Source organism: Pavona decussata, unplaced genomic scaffold (assembly GCF_977016875.1).
Source record: "Pavona decussata unplaced genomic scaffold, jaPavDecu1.1 SCAFFOLD_238, whole genome shotgun sequence".
Taxonomy (NCBI): domain Eukaryota; kingdom Metazoa; phylum Cnidaria; class Anthozoa; order Scleractinia; family Agariciidae; genus Pavona; species Pavona decussata.
Genome location: NW_028145643.1, coordinates 2,064,211 through 2,080,855, shown reverse-complemented (window position 1 = coordinate 2,080,855; position 16,645 = coordinate 2,064,211). Strand labels below are relative to the sequence as shown.

At 38.6% G+C, this 16,645-nt stretch overlaps 2 protein-coding genes across 5 annotated transcripts in view; both read left to right on the top strand.

The window, feature by feature from the left end:
* The first annotated feature begins 661 nt into the window (after positions 1–661).
* LOC146457733 (synaptotagmin-7-like) lies at positions 662–12,583 on the top strand. 3 transcript variants are annotated; one of them, XM_085091632.1, is made up of 7 exons: positions 662–1,074; positions 6,499–6,742; positions 7,421–7,602; positions 7,884–8,014; positions 8,213–8,567; positions 9,140–9,272; positions 10,733–12,583. In XM_085091632.1, exons 2-7 carry the CDS (start codon positions 6,556–6,558, stop codon positions 11,146–11,148), a joined length of 1,404 nt encoding a protein of 467 aa, XP_084947758.1. In that variant the 5' UTR covers positions 662–1,074; positions 6,499–6,555; the 3' UTR covers positions 11,149–12,583. The 3 variants fall into 3 exon arrangements, with proteins under 3 accessions (XP_084947758.1, XP_084947759.1, XP_084947757.1); XM_085091633.1 differs by lacking the exon at positions 662–1,074 and adding an exon at positions 1,864–2,101; XM_085091631.1 differs by lacking the exon at positions 662–1,074 and adding an exon at positions 4,541–4,559.
* Positions 12,584–15,425: 2,842 nt separating this feature from the next.
* The window catches only part of LOC146457732 (transient receptor potential cation channel subfamily M member-like 2), a 33,604-nt gene continuing 32,384 nt past the window's right edge, over positions 15,426–16,645 (top strand). For both annotated transcript variants that reach the window (XM_085091630.1, XM_085091629.1), the window contains exon 1: positions 15,426–15,551. The gene's annotated coding sequence lies outside the window, so the exon portion shown is untranslated. The remainder of the gene's footprint in view (positions 15,552–16,645) is intronic.

Here is a 16,645-nt window from a genome sequence, read left to right as displayed (position 1 = left end):
CTCGATTCTTCGAACCAAAACTTGTTCCCTCGGATTTGCTTTGGTCATATTTTTACCCCCGATTTTTGGAACTCCAAAACGCCTTTTGTGAAATCGTCACGCGGTTCTCATGTCAAGAGATCGCAATTGTTGATAGAGGCCTCGGAACGAAACAAAACAGCTGTCGTGGTAAACAGGGGTTAAAATACAAAATTTTCGCAAAATTCGAAGGAAGGTTTTCAGTCCAGGACAAAATAATCTGAGATATCGATCCAATAATTATCTACATTAAGCTGTTAAACAGGATTTTTGACGCTAGTTTTTTCATTAAATTTCGTGTTATCAATGAACATGATTTTTGGAAAGCTTTATCCTATTATTAAAAGCTTTATCAATGCTAAAAACTCAAGAAAGCAAATAAATATCTGTCGGATCTTTGAGAAGCTTGCCAATTCAAGGTACAGAGAAAATTTTGCGAAAACGGACTTTAAGTTGTTTTGTTTCCCCGTCGTTGATTTAATCGGAGAATTTCGCTTTGAGTGAGAAACAGCGTGAAATAAACTTGACGCTGATCGTTGAGTGAATGCGATTCTGAAAAGACAGATGGTCAGGGAACTGATGAATAATTGAACATGTTGCTTTGGACGGAAAGAATCCGAATGTGTGCATTGTTTACGGTGTATATTTGGCGTGGGAAGGAATTATCGCAAAACAATGTACTGCGCTCAGTTGATAGGGCGCGAGAAATGTGTAAACCTCATTCGCTCTTTATTCATTTTTGCGGTTAATCATTGGCCATTCATATTCTTCTCAGCGGAGGGGAATTTATGCAAACCGGGCCCACTTTCATCGAAGCAAAGAAAAATAATTTTAGATTGATCTGCATCACCGCTGGCCTTAGTTCCATTTCTGCGGTTAAACTGAAGTAGATGGGAAGATGCTATACATATTTTAACGGCTTTTCGTTTATTGTTTTTGGTCGAATACTCGCCATGCGTCTTAAGCTCAGATGAAATAGAATTAACATAAAATCACTTCGAACGATCGAAGGAAAACGATGAAGGAACAGAACAGACTTGGACGAATATATTCAAGGTAAATTAATTTCTTCTTTCATTTCCTTTCTGTCATTTTTTTATATTGTTTAATATTTTACGCGCGTTAATTTTACTTCAAGATTGGTCACCGCGCGCGGTTTATTTTGAAGTTTTTGAGTTTGCATAATTCCCGCCGATTGTCAAAACCCGAACTCCACGTGAGACATTTTGATGTTTAAACATGAGAAAGAAGATATATTTTTTTTAAGGTAAAAGAAATTTGAAGATACATTATACAAAATAAATATTGTGTCCTATACTAGCGTAAGGAGCAAATCGAAGATTTGCCTTCGCTAACTATAATTCGTTTTCTTCCTTTTAGTCGCTCCCGCACTCGGTCATTTTTATTAAGTTTGGCGAATATGAAGTTATACTTTTTTCGATGGGAAGCGAGCATCAACAGAAAGAATTATCATGTTTCTTGGGAACATTATAGATTTGACAATCTTCAGAAGTCAGTACATGTTTCGCTTCTCAAATATTTGATCAAACTGAAATGTAATCTCTATGAAATACCACACCAAAACGGATTGTATATTGAACAAATATTTTTGAGTGATTTGTGACATACAAATTCTGTTCTCAATCATACAGTGACAGTTTAAAAATAGACCTCTGTATTGTTGGAAATTACATTACCGTCCAAACTTCCGGACGTCAGCTGCTTCCCGGAGGAAATTTTATTCTTACATTCATTTTCTGTTTGTCAAAAACATTTTGATTTACCGCCTTTTAGGTTTTTTGAGAGTGTGTTCGCCCTCTTTGCAAAGCTGCAAATAGATGAAAAATATTTTTACTTTAAAAAAGGAATTCTAAAACCATGCTTGACGATCATTGCGTTAGTTTACTGTTTTACGCATGCGCATACGTTGCTAGTTTTCCATGATAATTTGTGTAATCTTTACATGCGGCTCACAGAGGATTCCTGTTAATTTTCAAGTGTAGTTTTAGGCTTACAAAAACATCCTTTCGGATTTTCCTTTTTTCTAAGGACCTAGCAAAGCACCTACAGCTTTTCATGATAGGTAAGTGAAAACCGAATCTGATTACCAAGGATGTAAGCTGAATACCTTAGCTACATTCCGCCTTGAATACCAAAAGTGTGTGGAAATTTCACGTTGTTGATCAAGTTTCAAGCTTTCATTTTTTTGTATTCGTTAAATTTATTTGATTCAATGCTATTGAAAGTCTAACATTTCAATCAAGAACATTTTTTGAAACTGCTCTTGATTAAAATGGGAAACGTGTTTGCTACGAGCTGTAGCGAGGTGCGACAGAGTAACAGCCATTTTGACATGTCCTTAATAATGGTTTTCCCCAATAATTTCTTGAGTTCTTCATTAGTATTTCGCCACTTTGCCATTCCTACCATGAAAACTAATGCGAATATTGTATAATTATGTTGCATATCGCTGAATGGAGGCAATGAAAAACATATTTATTCGAAACAAGAAAAAAAAGGTCGATAGAAAGGGGCAATTCCATTTACTTGAAATCAATATTTAAGTAAAATCAACAGACATAATCTGTAAACAACTTTTAAAGATTTTAATATTCATGGTAGTTGAATCGATTTTCCTGGAGGTAATAAACGAAATAACAATAAAATGAAAATCTAATCCTGTGGTAAGCACAAAATGAAAGAGCGACTTTTTTATTGCCATCGAAGGATTAACCTTACGGATTAATGGCTAATACGAAGACGTTTTTGAATTGAAAATCTAACCCCTAAAATACTCTATTTTTGTACGTTTCCTTACGAATAATATTGAAGTACCACAGAGGAAGGTCTTTCTCAACATGATGGCTCAAATGCGGTAAAGTACTTTTCAGCTAACTCCAGGGTCAATTTTGGAAACGTGATTTGGTTTTTATAATAATATTATCAGACTTTGACACCGATATCTGTGACTACCCGCATGGACGCAATTCAGAGATCCTAATTAATTCAACTGCACTTATCAAACGCGAATTTTAAGTTTTTCTTAGCCAAGGGTAAGTACATTGGTCACCCACTGTCAAATACCGTATATCTTCCACGTCCTACTCGGAAGTATTATTTTCAGTTAAGCTCCTGAAAAGTTCATCCGGTAATTTTAGAATGGTGCGTCAGGTATTGATTGCAGTCATGGATCAAGAGACTAAACGTTCGAAGAAAACAGCCGTTGCGTGGTGATTTGGGGTGCAGCATCCTTATCATCAACACATCGTTTATGGATCTTCCATTAAAAAGTCACCACTATGTCTACAAGTTCTATTTTCAAGTATATGTGAAAACGCGTCACGTGATCATGGTCGCACCACAGCTGGCAATCACAGCCTAGAGTAGCTTGTTTAGAAAAACGCACGTATATGCACACAACAATAACATTGGCTGTAACTGAGAGCGAAACATTCTAAGGCATTTGACAAGGTTTGGCACCGTAGTGTTCTGGCTAAGCTTAGCTCTCTTGGAGTTCAGGGTAATTTACTGGATTGGCTTGGTAGCTATCTTACAAATAGACAAAAGAGGGTCATAAACCGGACGGTGTCAGTTCTGACTGGTGAAAAATTGAAGCTGGCGTGCCTCAATGAGCACTTAGTTGCTCTTAGAGCAAATGTTGTGTTCAAATATTGTTTAACTAAAAAATAAATAAATAAATAAATAAATAAATAAATAAATATTGGAGGGGAGTTTAATGACATTCTTGTTCTTGAAGCTACTGTTGTCAACCCTAGCAAATATAACGTATGGAAAAATTCACAGAACTCGGTGCAGAAAATATATTCATTTCTTTGTTAAACTGCATGAACATTTAGGCAGATTCAAATGGTGGTCATGAAAAAAATCTTCCTCTGCTCTCCTCTCCTCAGTTCCTCTTCTCTTCCGTCTCCCCACCCCTCGGTTTTTGGCTGTTTTTTTTTTTTTTTTTTTTTTCGCTCTCGTACCAATTTCCGCGCGGTCAAACAGCGAAACGCACAAACGCAGGCCAGGAGAAGTAGAACAGTACAGTGACGTGGGGCTCACATTTCACTGATTATAGAACATCGATCACAAAACGCTTGAGTTGGTTGTCTCAAGGCCGGCCGCCTCTCGCTCTTTGATGAGGACATCACTTTGTGTTCAAATGTACAGTCACTTTCTCCAAATTCACTTGACTGATAGGAATATAATTTCTCCAAACAGTACCTACAATAATCAAAGAAAATCGAAACCATTCAATCCGTCATCCATTCCCGTATCATTGACAGTTCAGCATCGCGTAAATTGCGCTAATATCCCGTTGCATTGTAAACGAAGTGGATGTTTATCTTGAACTGAAAGGTCACATTCAAAAACTTTGGCGGACTGTTATTTTTACGGTTTGGAGTCGCGTCTCTCTCTTAACACTGAGGTGCAAGCAAAGATTACTAGCGCCACGCAAATTGGTGTAAAAGTGTCTCTTCTGAGATAGTTTTTATATCATGACGGACATGGAAACTGCATGGACTCCATGAACTATGGTATGAGATCCGATTGTTATCTGCACTGTGTATGTACAATAAGATATCAGCTAGACAAAATACACTAAGACTATAAAGTCAACTAAAATTATCACTCTAATGGAATACTTTTTCTTGTTCCTTTTGGAGTTGAAAGCTGAATGGTGGGTATATCTACAAACAGCTCTACGGTAAAAACGAAACTATTATAGTTGAAACACACCACGCAGTTTCTGTTAAACGAGTCCGAAGAGCACATTGATCCAACTATTGGTGTTCGAAAATTTCAACGGAACGATTTTCAATCGCAGTAGTTATGACCTGATGGAACATGTATGATGTTTGTGGAAAATGAAAGTGCTCAGTCCATATTAGAATTTTAGACAGTTCTTAACTCTTTCAAACTAACCTACGTAGATGAAGCTAGGGCAAGACGTAAATACGGTGAGGCCATTTCGATCATAATATTTGCAGATGTACTGATATCGCTCAGTCCATAAGCCACTTTAATTGCCTCACTATGCAGTACATTAAAATGTTTCGCTTTTTATAATTATAGCCGCAACCTACCACGCTGTCCTTTAAAAGAAAAACCTTTTAAACATCGGTCAACAGTTTGAAAGACACATGAGGTCTGATAATCTTCAGACCTAATAACACCTTATGATAGTTTGTAGTATTTTGCCTTTATAATCCTTCTAAGTTAATAAGAACCGTTATCGCCAACCACAATGGCCACATATACTGATGAGTTAGAAGTAATAATTCCCAGATGTATTTAGGATGCAAGCCGCCCTTCTTTCTTATCTTGAGATGGACGGTCGAGCGATAAGCGAAAAACGTGACTGTATGTATTTTTGCGCATTTTTACTTGCATTTTGCGTTCATCAGTGCCACATGTGAAATGAGCCACTGCCCACGAAATGAACGCATAAAATTCTATTCACACGTGACACGCGACACATTAGAGAGATTTAGAACCGATTAACGGCAAACGGGAAAAATGACCACGTGACCATGTTTACCCTACATTTGACGTTCGTGTAAAGCCCCGTCTACACGAGCAATTTTTATATGGCAGTTTTTATGTGGCAATTTTTATTTGCCCATGTAGATGATGAGAAATGACCAATTTTTATGTGACAACTATATTTGCTGAAAAGCTGGCGTGTTAGTTTTTATGTGGCAAATAAAAATTGCCACAGAAAGAAATTGTCCGTTTAGACGAGATGCTGCATAAAACGTGACAATTTTTTCAACGTCATCTGTAGAACCCAGTCCCTAAAGTCCGTAACATTCGCGCATCCAGCATGGCGTCATCTTGCTTTTTGCCTCTCCATGGTCATCTCCGCTGTGCGAAATTATTACTGACGCAAATTAACAACAAATATTTGTCGAGCCATCTACACGGGCAAATAAAAATTGCCACATACAGTTGCCACATAAAAATTGCTCGTGTAGACGGGGCTTAATGTTTTCAGTTTCTCTGCAAAATTCAGTAGTTTTGCGTTAGCACCAAAGGCCAGAATTCTTTTGCACTATTCTCATCTATGTACTCACTTTTTTCAATAAAACATAGCCGCAAATCTCACGTTTACAGTTTGCTTAAACGCGATTCTAAATCCCTCTACTGAGTGTTTTGCATCGGGTGTTACCTGAGAAAGCAGTAAGCAAAAGTAAGCAAATAGCGCACATTTCTCTCCGGTAACCTGGCAAATTCTCGCATAGGGGCTGTTCGCTTTAGTGTACGTATGACAGGCTGAACGATCGAGAATAAAATCGTACCAGTGTAACCGTTAGGCACTCTATTTGTCCAAGAGAGGATGCTTTGTCTGAATGAATACATGCTTCACGCATTGTTCTCAGTCAAAACTTCCAACAATTGGTTCAAGTTTCTCCCGCTTCACAATATTCCACAAGATAAAAACAAGTTAACACTTCTGTTTGTTTCCTATCACAGAGCCTTCAATCTGACCTTCTTCCTTTGTTATTGACCGTGGTAGCTTGGGGCACAGTCATGGCTCTGGGAGTCTTGTCCGTGATGTGCTGGAGGAGGTTTAGGAACCTCTCCTTCATGGAACAGTTCCTTGACTACCGACAGGTTCCTACAGCTACAGAGGCCAACGAAACTACTGAGGAAATAAAGGAGAAAATTCATGTTGAGGAGGCAGAGGAAACAGCCAGCGAGGAAACTGGGGAGAAGGGTATGTGACATAAGGAGTGGTTGCTGGTTTAACATTGGGATCGAATTAAAGTCAGTTTAAGTGTATAAGAATTGAAGGTGAATTAATAAATAGCGAGTTGTTAAGCTCTCAGCTCGTCAACAAGTCCTTGCCTTAGACTGATGGATCAATCAATCAATCAATCAATATGTTTAATGTGGTCAGTAGTGGTCAGTACGCTTAGCTAAAAAAAAAAACAACTAGTTTACAGGTACGCCACGGAAAAGAAAAAAGAAATTATAAGAGCTTTTTGAAGGCATATAAATTTAAATAAATTATGGTTAAGAACTAGCTGATATTAAAATATAAGAATTCAACAATGTTGTCACCAAGTAAAATGTACAAAAAAAATGTGATCATTAAAAGCAGTAAACATCAGTCAAGGATAGATCCTACATTGCATTCAGAGTCCCGTGAGATCTGATAATAAGGTAACGAAAATTAACCCTCTACTTCAATGAGATGTTCTGAAATTTTCATTGAGAACGAAGCAACGCTTGCACATCCAGAAAGTAATAACTTTTTTAGCCTCAAAACATTTGAACGTAGAGGTCCATACACCGCACAAACAATTGGGATTGTTGTTTTCTTTGGCGATCTCTTACTCTAGAGATGTTGTAACTTGTTTTACACAGAAAAACAATTGTTTCGTTGTCCTAGATCCTTCGGAGAAAAAGAGGAAAATGCTTCCTTCTCCTCCGCGGCAATATCCTGTATCCAGCCCTCCCCCGTGGATACCTAAACCTGAAGTCAGCGTGGTGTCCGTACAGCCCCAGGACTCCTCGATCAAAGACGATGACGAGGTTCCTTATTCCAGCTCAGATGAAGAAGAGACCATCACGGTAATGTAATCTGCGTACCAAGCAGCGCATGCGTAATCAGGACAAGGCCTCTCACCACTAGAGAAGTTTATCTTAAACCAGGTTGACATATTTAGGAAATGTTTTGTTTGCTTTTACAAGATAAGACCGGTGCTGAAAGGGAGGCTTTATGCTTAAAATATCTTAGCAAAAGTTTTCTCCATAACTTTTGTTAACTTGAACACGTCTTGAAGGTGCATTTTTTCCAATGCAGTTTTCTGATAAGAGAAAGAAAATCACCAATTTAACGAATCTCTTTATAGTCCACAGTTTCCAGAAATACTATAACGCCATACGACTTGTCGGACTCAGGCCCCGTGGAGCGGTCTATTCCCCCAAGTGAGGCAGATTTCCTGGGTCGAGTCTACTTTTCGCTTCAGTTTGATCCAAAAAGGTAAGATACAATTACGACTTATACCTATAAAATGTTTCCTATTAGTTAAGGGTAAAAAGGGGTTTACGGAGAGATGGGCGATGATGATCGTCAAGGTCCTGGAAATGGAGATATTTATGATGGTGATGACAGTGACGATGATATTGATCATTACTGTCCTGTTGTAAGGCTCATTAATTTTTTCCTTTCTCCATGTAGGACTGTTCTTGTAGTAAAATTGATCAAAGGCGAGGAGTTTCCTCAATACGCTGGAGATTCACCAAATGTTTTCCTCGAACTAAAACTGATCCCAGCAATGAAGAAGGACATTCTGAAAACAGACATTCACGAACGGAACGCCAATCCGAACTTAAATGAAGTGTTCGAGTTTGGTTTACCTTATGATGTTGTAAAGAAACAGAACTTGAATTTCACTTTGATGTACATGGACAAATTTTCTCACCCCTTCCCTGTGGGGGAGTTGACGCACCATCTGGATCACTTGGAAATGACTGGAGCTGGAACTGCTCGAGAAGAAATGATAGTGTGTAGAGAAATACAAAGACTACAGCAGGTAGGTGCATGATAGACGGGTGTTAGTAATATAGGGACGAACTATGGATCACTGATGACGTCATATTTTAAAAAAAATTGCTGATAAACAAAGAGAAATCATCTCTACAAAAAGAGTATCTGATTTTTTTCGGTACAACGTTTTACAAGAAATGACTTGTAATAGCCAAGAGCCCATTAACCGAAGCGCAAAACTGTTTTATATTCGTGTCACGGCGTTTTCACAGACCTACTCATTTTTAGATTGAAGTTCCTTCAAATTCACTCTCCTACGGGAGCCTTACCAACCACTCTCAAACTTTGCAGAATTCTCGTGTGAATCGGAATTTTAATTTTAGCGGGAATAGTATTCCCATGCATGCGTACCTAAAAATAGACCGATCCATGAAAACGCAGTAGCAGGAGCTGCAAGCTCTGAGTTATGAGCTACTGTGGGAGAAATTCAAATGGTACGCGTAATTTCGATGCGCGAACTTTATGTACTCCGTTTTATGTGGCTGTTGTGTTTTAGTCCTCTGCGTGTAACGCGTTGTTTTTCTTTACAGTGAGAAAGCGTTATTTTGTTATTGACAGGTAAAAGATCAACCACGTGACCTAGGGTTCGGTCAGGTGCTGTTCTCACTCATGTTTATGCCGCTGACCAGGCGACTGACCATCGTTATTTTTAAGGCACAGCACTTGAGGCCGGTCAAGGAAGGTTTCCCAGGTAAGGACAAAACATGAATAAAATACCTTTTCTCAAAATTCATATGACTTGCCAGACAGCATCGATATAAATGAGAGAAGCATGGGCTTCCAGCGTAAAGTAACACGGAGTTCTGTTTATTTGCACTGTTTAATTTATAGCGTATGAATTGAAGAGGTGCGAAATAACTGAATAATTGACTGTCAAGTCTTTCATTTCCAGCATCTGAATCTAAGATCTACTCAAACAAAATGAGAAACAAACAGTATTGCACGATACTGCTGTTGAAGAATTTCACTATCAGTGACCAACATCTAATTTCTCCTTACAATATCAGTATTTGATGAAACATACAGATCAGGAGAATAACGGAAATAATGTACATAGATGGAGCGGTTTTTGATCGAGTGTCGTGCAGCGGTTTTCAATTGACTGTCGAAAGTAATTTCGCGTTTGCTTTGGTTTTGCATTACTACGCTCTGTGATTGGTTAAAAAAACTCGCGCCACTTTCTCAACCAATGGGAATCCAAACCAAAACCAATCGTGTTTTCGCCGCACGCGTTTTCCCGCGCTTGGCGCCAGTTACATGTATTTGCTTCGAATTCTGATTGGCTCGTTGTGCTGTTTACGTCTGTTGTGATTGGCCAGAGTGATTACTTTGGTTTTGGTTTTACGACACTCAATTGGAACCGCTCTAAAACATAAACCTAAGTAATTACTCTGGACAATCACAATAACCGTCAACAGTGCAATGAACCAATCAGAACTCGAAGTAAACTACATGTAACCGACACCAAGCGCGAGCAAAGTGTGCGGCCAAGACACCATTTGTTTTGGTTTGGCTTCCAATTGTTTAAGAAAATCGTGCGAACGCAGTAAAGCAAAACCAAAGCAAACGAGAAATTACTTTCGACACTCAATTAAAAACCGTTCCACAAGTCTCTTGATGTTTAAGCAAATTCTCCAGACTAGTACCATGCAGAATATAGCAAGAATATGTGTCCTGATATATATTGGGGCTTAAAGGGTTAATTAAGTGGACTATGTTCCAACTATCCTGCGAAATCGCGCTGAATATCGCCTGATAACAAGGCCGTTGTCCGAGTTGGCTAAAATTAGCTGGGGATATTCCGCAAGATTGAGCAAGATAATTGTTTTATTATTCAACACATTGATAACAAAGCATAGTTTTATTGCAGAAAAGCTGGAGACGACCACTATTTTATCAGTCATTTTTCTCCCCGACACATGAAATTACGTCGCAGGATATCTGTTGACTACAGACGACGGATATTGAGCGCACCATGACCATGTTTGAGCAGCTTTATAGTGTGTTATATAATAATACTGGATATTTTGTGGACCAAGTAACCAATCAGTTTTGCGGATTTGCGACAGTCCCCGCGTAACAAGAATTATCTTATGCATAGTGATTAGCCCATGTGATAACAACACACTTATTATTTCCTTTCCATTCCAGCTATTTATGTCGAGGTTGTGATGATTAATGTCAAGAAAAGACAACGGAAAAGAAAAACAACCACTCTTCGAACAGGCAGCTTGTTCCCAGTATACAACGAGGCTCTGGCCTTTGATGTTGCCGATGCTAATTTGGAAGATATTCGTTTGCAAGTTTTTGTCAAACAGGAGATGGAAAGCTCTCCGGATCAAGTTGTAGGCCGCGTTGTCCTGGGAACGAACGCAGACGGTCCGGAACTGCAACACTGGAAAGAGGCTATGACGTCAAAGAAACCCATTGCACAATGGCATAGTTTACGGGAATACCATCCAGTTGACCAAACCATTAATGGGGTCATATCACCGAGGCATAAGTCTGTTATATCAAAGCGAAAAATTGCGAGGTTTTTTTCCACGTCTTCAGAAGATGAAAATTAAACTTCATAATTAATAAGCTGATGAGATATCGTCAGAAGACAACTCTAGACACATAACCAAGGAAAAATTGGATTGTCTCTCGGAATTGTTCTGAGGATCCTTGATTTCTTAATAAAGTCGTCCAGGGCTTTTTAAAAGTTATTCAGTTAAGCGATCAAGTGTTTGGTTGACCAGGCATCCCAAGTTAAAGTAAAATCAATAATCCTATAATTTTGCCACAAAAAAAGAGCTCTACCGTTAATAAACTTCTAAGAATTTCCGTTTGGCAGCCTGTCAAGAGGTGGATAGGGTTGGACGGGTGAGATTTTTAGTGCGCGCTGGTAGCGCAAACTTTTATCAAAAGGCTGGTTTCCATATGATGATTACTGCTTGCTGACGGTGGCAAGCAATCGGGTGATAATTCGTCTAAACGATTCACTTTAATAAACTGTTCATGTTAGAAAGCAAGACCTATCTAGATGTGTTGTATGTGTTTGGCAAGCTAATCCATAGTCAGATACAGTTAATATAGTTTCTTGGTAGGTTCACATGAGATTTAATATACAGCTACCATTATTGGCCTGCATTACTAGGAAAAGTCTTATATGTAAGTGCGTGCATTCATTCAGGTATGCATCACCTATCTGCATGTCTTTCTATCTAGCTTTACTGGAAATTTATTGCTATCCACTTATCGTTTCAGCACTTCAGTTAGAATCGCATCGTAACACATCACAGAGTTTTTGTTGTTGGTAGGGGAAATGACGAGTTGTGATTAAACCTTGTCCAAGTTCTCAGCGCCATTTCTGGTTGGATATTAATAACTGAAAATATTTCGTGCATTCCTCCGAGAATTTACCCGAACAGGACTGAACAGGTTTTCTTCCATATACTTATCTGAAGTTCCCACGACGAACTTGGACATTTCAAGCTTTTAAAAATAAAGAACATTGAATGACATGTCATTTCTATTAGATTCTGTTTCTTCATTAAATCTAGGTTTTTCTATTCAGCCTTAATTTTCAGTTCCTGAAACAACATCGAAGCCACGTTAACAACATGTTTCCTGAAAGGCAAAATCAGGGATTTTATCGTGAGTTCGATAACGTCGTAAACATGTATAAAAACAGCCATTAAAGTGTACATACCTTATGAAATGATGTCTCTGTGTTGTTTTCTGGTTTTAGTGTTCTGGTTTGTCTACGTATATGTTTAAGATTTTCTCAAACTCACGATAAAATCCATACAAATTCTTTTTCTTTGCCTTTGAGGAAACATGTTGTGAACCTGGGCAGGTACGCAGTGAAATTGGCCTGTCAGTAAAGCAACCAAAAAAAAAGAAAAAAAATTGAAGATGCAGGATATTGCCATCTTGAATTTAAACAATACTTTTCTTTCTTCATAATGAAAAAAACAATGTGTCATACTGGAATAGATGTAAATTGATAAAAGTACTGTTTTTATCTCTGGTGGTGAGTATTCACTAACGTATTTAACAACTGTTCTGAGTATTGTAGACTCAAGCAAGCAGTCCCTTTCTGGTCAGTGGAGAGGGTTCGCTCACAGCGCAGCGAGACTGGAGCGAGGAGAAATAAACGAGAAGAAGCCCCCTCCGCTCGTTTGCTCCAGTTTTTTCGCGCTCGGCTATTTTGCGCGATCTCTCGACTATCCAGAAAGGGACTGCTTGCAGTCTACTCTGACTGCGGCGACCAATGGCACTTTTGTCGAAATGTGAAAACTGGCGGAACCCACACTATCGCCAAACTGAAGTCATGCCACTTGCTGGAAATCACAATCGCAAACACTGGCCATTCTTTAAGAGTACTGCTTCTCGTGTATGTAACAGTACAAAACATGACTGAAGACGCTTTTTTGATCTTTCGACAGGATTGAAAAGACACAAAACGGCCATCAAATAAGCGTTGACTTATCCACTAATTTTCGGTGTTTAACCATCCTAATTCTTCCCTCATGTTTTTTGCTGATAGAGAAAATGTTAGGATAGATTGCAAAGAAATACACTAATGTTGACAAATGGCCAAAAACTTGGGAAAGATTTCCGCACAGCCCTATACGGTAATCATACATGCACCGCTGACAGGAGTACTGAGAAAATAGGCCTTATCACAGTTTTCGAAGCCATTTTGACGAGTAGGCAAACAGGCTCGAAATAACAGTGTTTGTATGGAAATCCGATGTCAAATGATTTTCATAAAACATCGCTTCTGAAAAATTCATGAATTGGAAACTTTTGGCACTAGGAAAAGGATTTTATAAAAAAAAAAAAAAAAAAAAAAAAATTGGAGAATTGTAGCGGTGGTAGAAAGCGTCCAGTCGTGTTTTGAACTTTCCATACATTTGTCTGTATATCGAACCAGCCGTGAACTGCTACTTAAAATAGTTCGCGGGAAAAAAAATACAAGGAAATCTATGGAAAGTTCAAAACACGACTGGACGCTTTCTGGCACAGCTACATCCCCCCAAGTTTTTTCTTAAAATCCTTTTCCTAGTGCCAAAAGTTTCCAATTCATGAATTTTCCAGAAGCGATGTTTTATGAAAATCATTTGACATCGGATTTCCATACACTGTTATTTCAAGACTGTTTGCCTACTCGTCAAAATGGCGTCGAAAACCGTGATGAGGCCCATCTAGGAAGCGATAACTCGTTAAAATGGCCTCAGCAAAAGAAGCAAGCAGACAATAAGTAATACACTTTAGAAGGAAGGTATATGTCTACCTGCTAAACCCGATCGTAAATGTTTCCACACAAACTCTTATATTTCAGTGACCGCTATATAACGAGAGAAGATCATCGCTCAGATCTTGAGCGTGATAAAACCAAGCAATCGTTCCTCCCCATCCCCTCCCAACTCCATTACATGAGACCCAGGCCCGTAGCAGGGGAGGGGCAGGGGGGGGGGGGGGAATTTAACCCAAACGCCATTTTTCCGCCACTTGACATGGCTTTATGGAAATATCTCGTTTACGTTTCAAGCAATCCAAAAACTCTATGCTCATAACGTGAATCTATGTTGTGGGGTGTTTTGTGAATTTTTGGGTGATTTTTGGGTATATTTAGTTTTTCTTGAAGGATTGGTAAAATTAAAAGAAATAAGCCTATTGAAGATTTAGTGAAGTTTTAAACTTAGAATTTGTAGTTAATAATTAATAGACGGACGCCAAGTTAGTCCATTAGCAACCTGGGGTGCTCTTGCATGGGTAGTCTGTTAGTGTTCGAAAAATCATTTTCTTTCTTCCATCCCTTCTTAAAACCTCTTCAAATTTCATTCAAATTTAGGTTAAGTCCCTTCTTAAAAAACAATCTGACAAAAAATAAATAATTAAACCAAATTAATGGCCAGCAATCAGTCTTGAACTCTGACGCCTGCAAGTCCCTTTTCACAACCTTTAAAAAGTTGTTTACTACCTGTCAGTTTCCTTGGCTAATAGTTTGTTTTTATATACAACAGCAACAAAGGCACTCCTACCTTGTGAATCGGAAATAAGAACCAAAATGGATCGAAATCAAGCCGTAATAGCTATTGAAATAAACTACTTGTTTTCTAAGACATCCGCTCATTTATAGCAACACAAATGTCCCACAACGCTCCCACAGTCGGATTCTTACTGCCCGGTTCAAGCCAAATTTTAAAAGAGAAAGAAAAATTTGTCGTCATTTGGTTACGTCCTCCTTCAAACGTAAAATTAGGAAATTTCACATGGTAGTACTAGTCCACGTAAAAGAAACGGCAAAAAATGCACCAAAAAGTGTGATGCAGGTGCAAAGTTATTGTTTTACTTACTAAATGTACTTTTTTTTTGTTTTGTTTTGTTTTTTTATGTTCTCGTTGCATCTTAAACTCCTTAATCAGTCCATGTTTTGAGTGACGGCGGCGGGGGGGGGAGGGGGGGGGGGTAGTTTTGTTTAACTATTTTGCTAAGCCCCCTGAGTTGTTTTAGCCTTGCTATGGGCCTGAGACCAATCTACAGACTCACGTGTAAGTTTCAACATGCGGATTTTTTTCCCAACTGATAAAACATAAAATTACATGGGGACACTGAATGAAAAAAAAAAAAAAGAGAGAGAGAGAGAGAGAGAGAGTTAAATTTTATACTAAGCAACGAGGCTTGTTATGTTTGGATTGCGAACGATGAATACATGACCATTAAGCTTTCATTCAGCTATCAAGTGCCGTCGATCCTTTCGGAGTTACTATAGAGCTCATTACATTTATTGATCCTGCGTCGGAACAAAGGAAATCTGCGCACTCAATCATGGCCATCCTGTTCCCATAGCAACAGAGAAACGTCACCGCGAAGCTTTTCAAAATGGCGGCCGAAGAGCGTGAGAATTGATAACAATCTGGGAAGCCTGCAGGAGTGGATTTTGATTATGTTCTCTGGTTAATATGAGGAATATAAGGTAAGGTTGTCTTCTGGTATTAGTAAAATCTCGATATACAGAGTGTGGTCAATTGTTTATTGGAACACACCATTCGAATGTGAGATGAAATCAGCACAATCAGCTGGGGTTCAGATCAGGTGAAGTACTTTTTGTGGCCACAGAAACCGTAAGCAAACATTAAGCTTAAGTATCATTCTAGTTTGATCAAATTAGGAAACGAAAAATGATATTATTTATCACGATTAAGGAAAAATTTTTTCTTATCTCTGTTCTAATTCTTGATTATGAATTAAGCTGGAGCTTCATCTCGCGCAAGCAAAACAATTATAATGTTGTGAAGCTCAAATAATTAACTATAATTGCGTGGATTTCACATTTAAATCTCATCTTTTAACCCATAGCTCATATTAAAACCATAAACTAGAACAATGCATTACCGAATAATCACGGATGGACTTGGCAGATCTTAACAGAATTAATATAAGCTCAGCTTGAATATTATACAATCTTATTTTTATATGATGACCAATTTTTGAAGCTGTTTCTGTGTACTTATGTTTATGCACCTGTCCTTTAAAATTCCCAGTTATCATCTTACAAACAAACTTGTCAAATTGACAAAAACAGATGAACTGCAGACTCAGTTCTTACCCCGGTTTGAAACCCTGACCTTGTTTAGGACAAAAATAACCTTAAATACCTACCCTGTATAACGCCCTCTATTTTAAGATGCCACCTAATCAGTGTCTGGACCTATCCTAGACATGGTATGGCTGCAAGACTGTCGACGAGTATTTAGCAATCCAAAATCAGAGACATTCATCTGCATTTATTTAGCAGGTGATCAATCAACATTATGATCATTTTCAGGACTGGAATTAGCACTGACAGACTCTCTTGAAATTATATGTCCTGTTAACGGCAGAGGGGCCAAAAACCATACCCTATCCAGCACCCCCCCCCCCTCCCCAGGGAACAGCCATGTTCATGACATGCTGAACATGAGAAAGAAAGTGTGGTTGAGGGATTTTAAGAACATTGGCTTGTAATCTGGAGGGTCTGCAGGGTTCGAGCCTTGCTCTTTTTAACTTCTTGGCCAGGCTTTATAAAGA

Bases quoted from the DNA above. Each gene is read 5' to 3' on its own strand.
- LOC146457733 (XM_085091631.1), top strand. The intron at 8,015-8,212 runs GTAAGATACAAT...TTCTCCATGTAG, and splicing joins CTTCAGTTTGATCCAAAAAG to GACTGTTCTTGTAGTAAAAT. The intron at 9,273-10,732 runs GTAAGGACAAAA...TTTCCATTCCAG, and splicing joins GGTCAAGGAAGGTTTCCCAG to CTATTTATGTCGAGGTTGTG.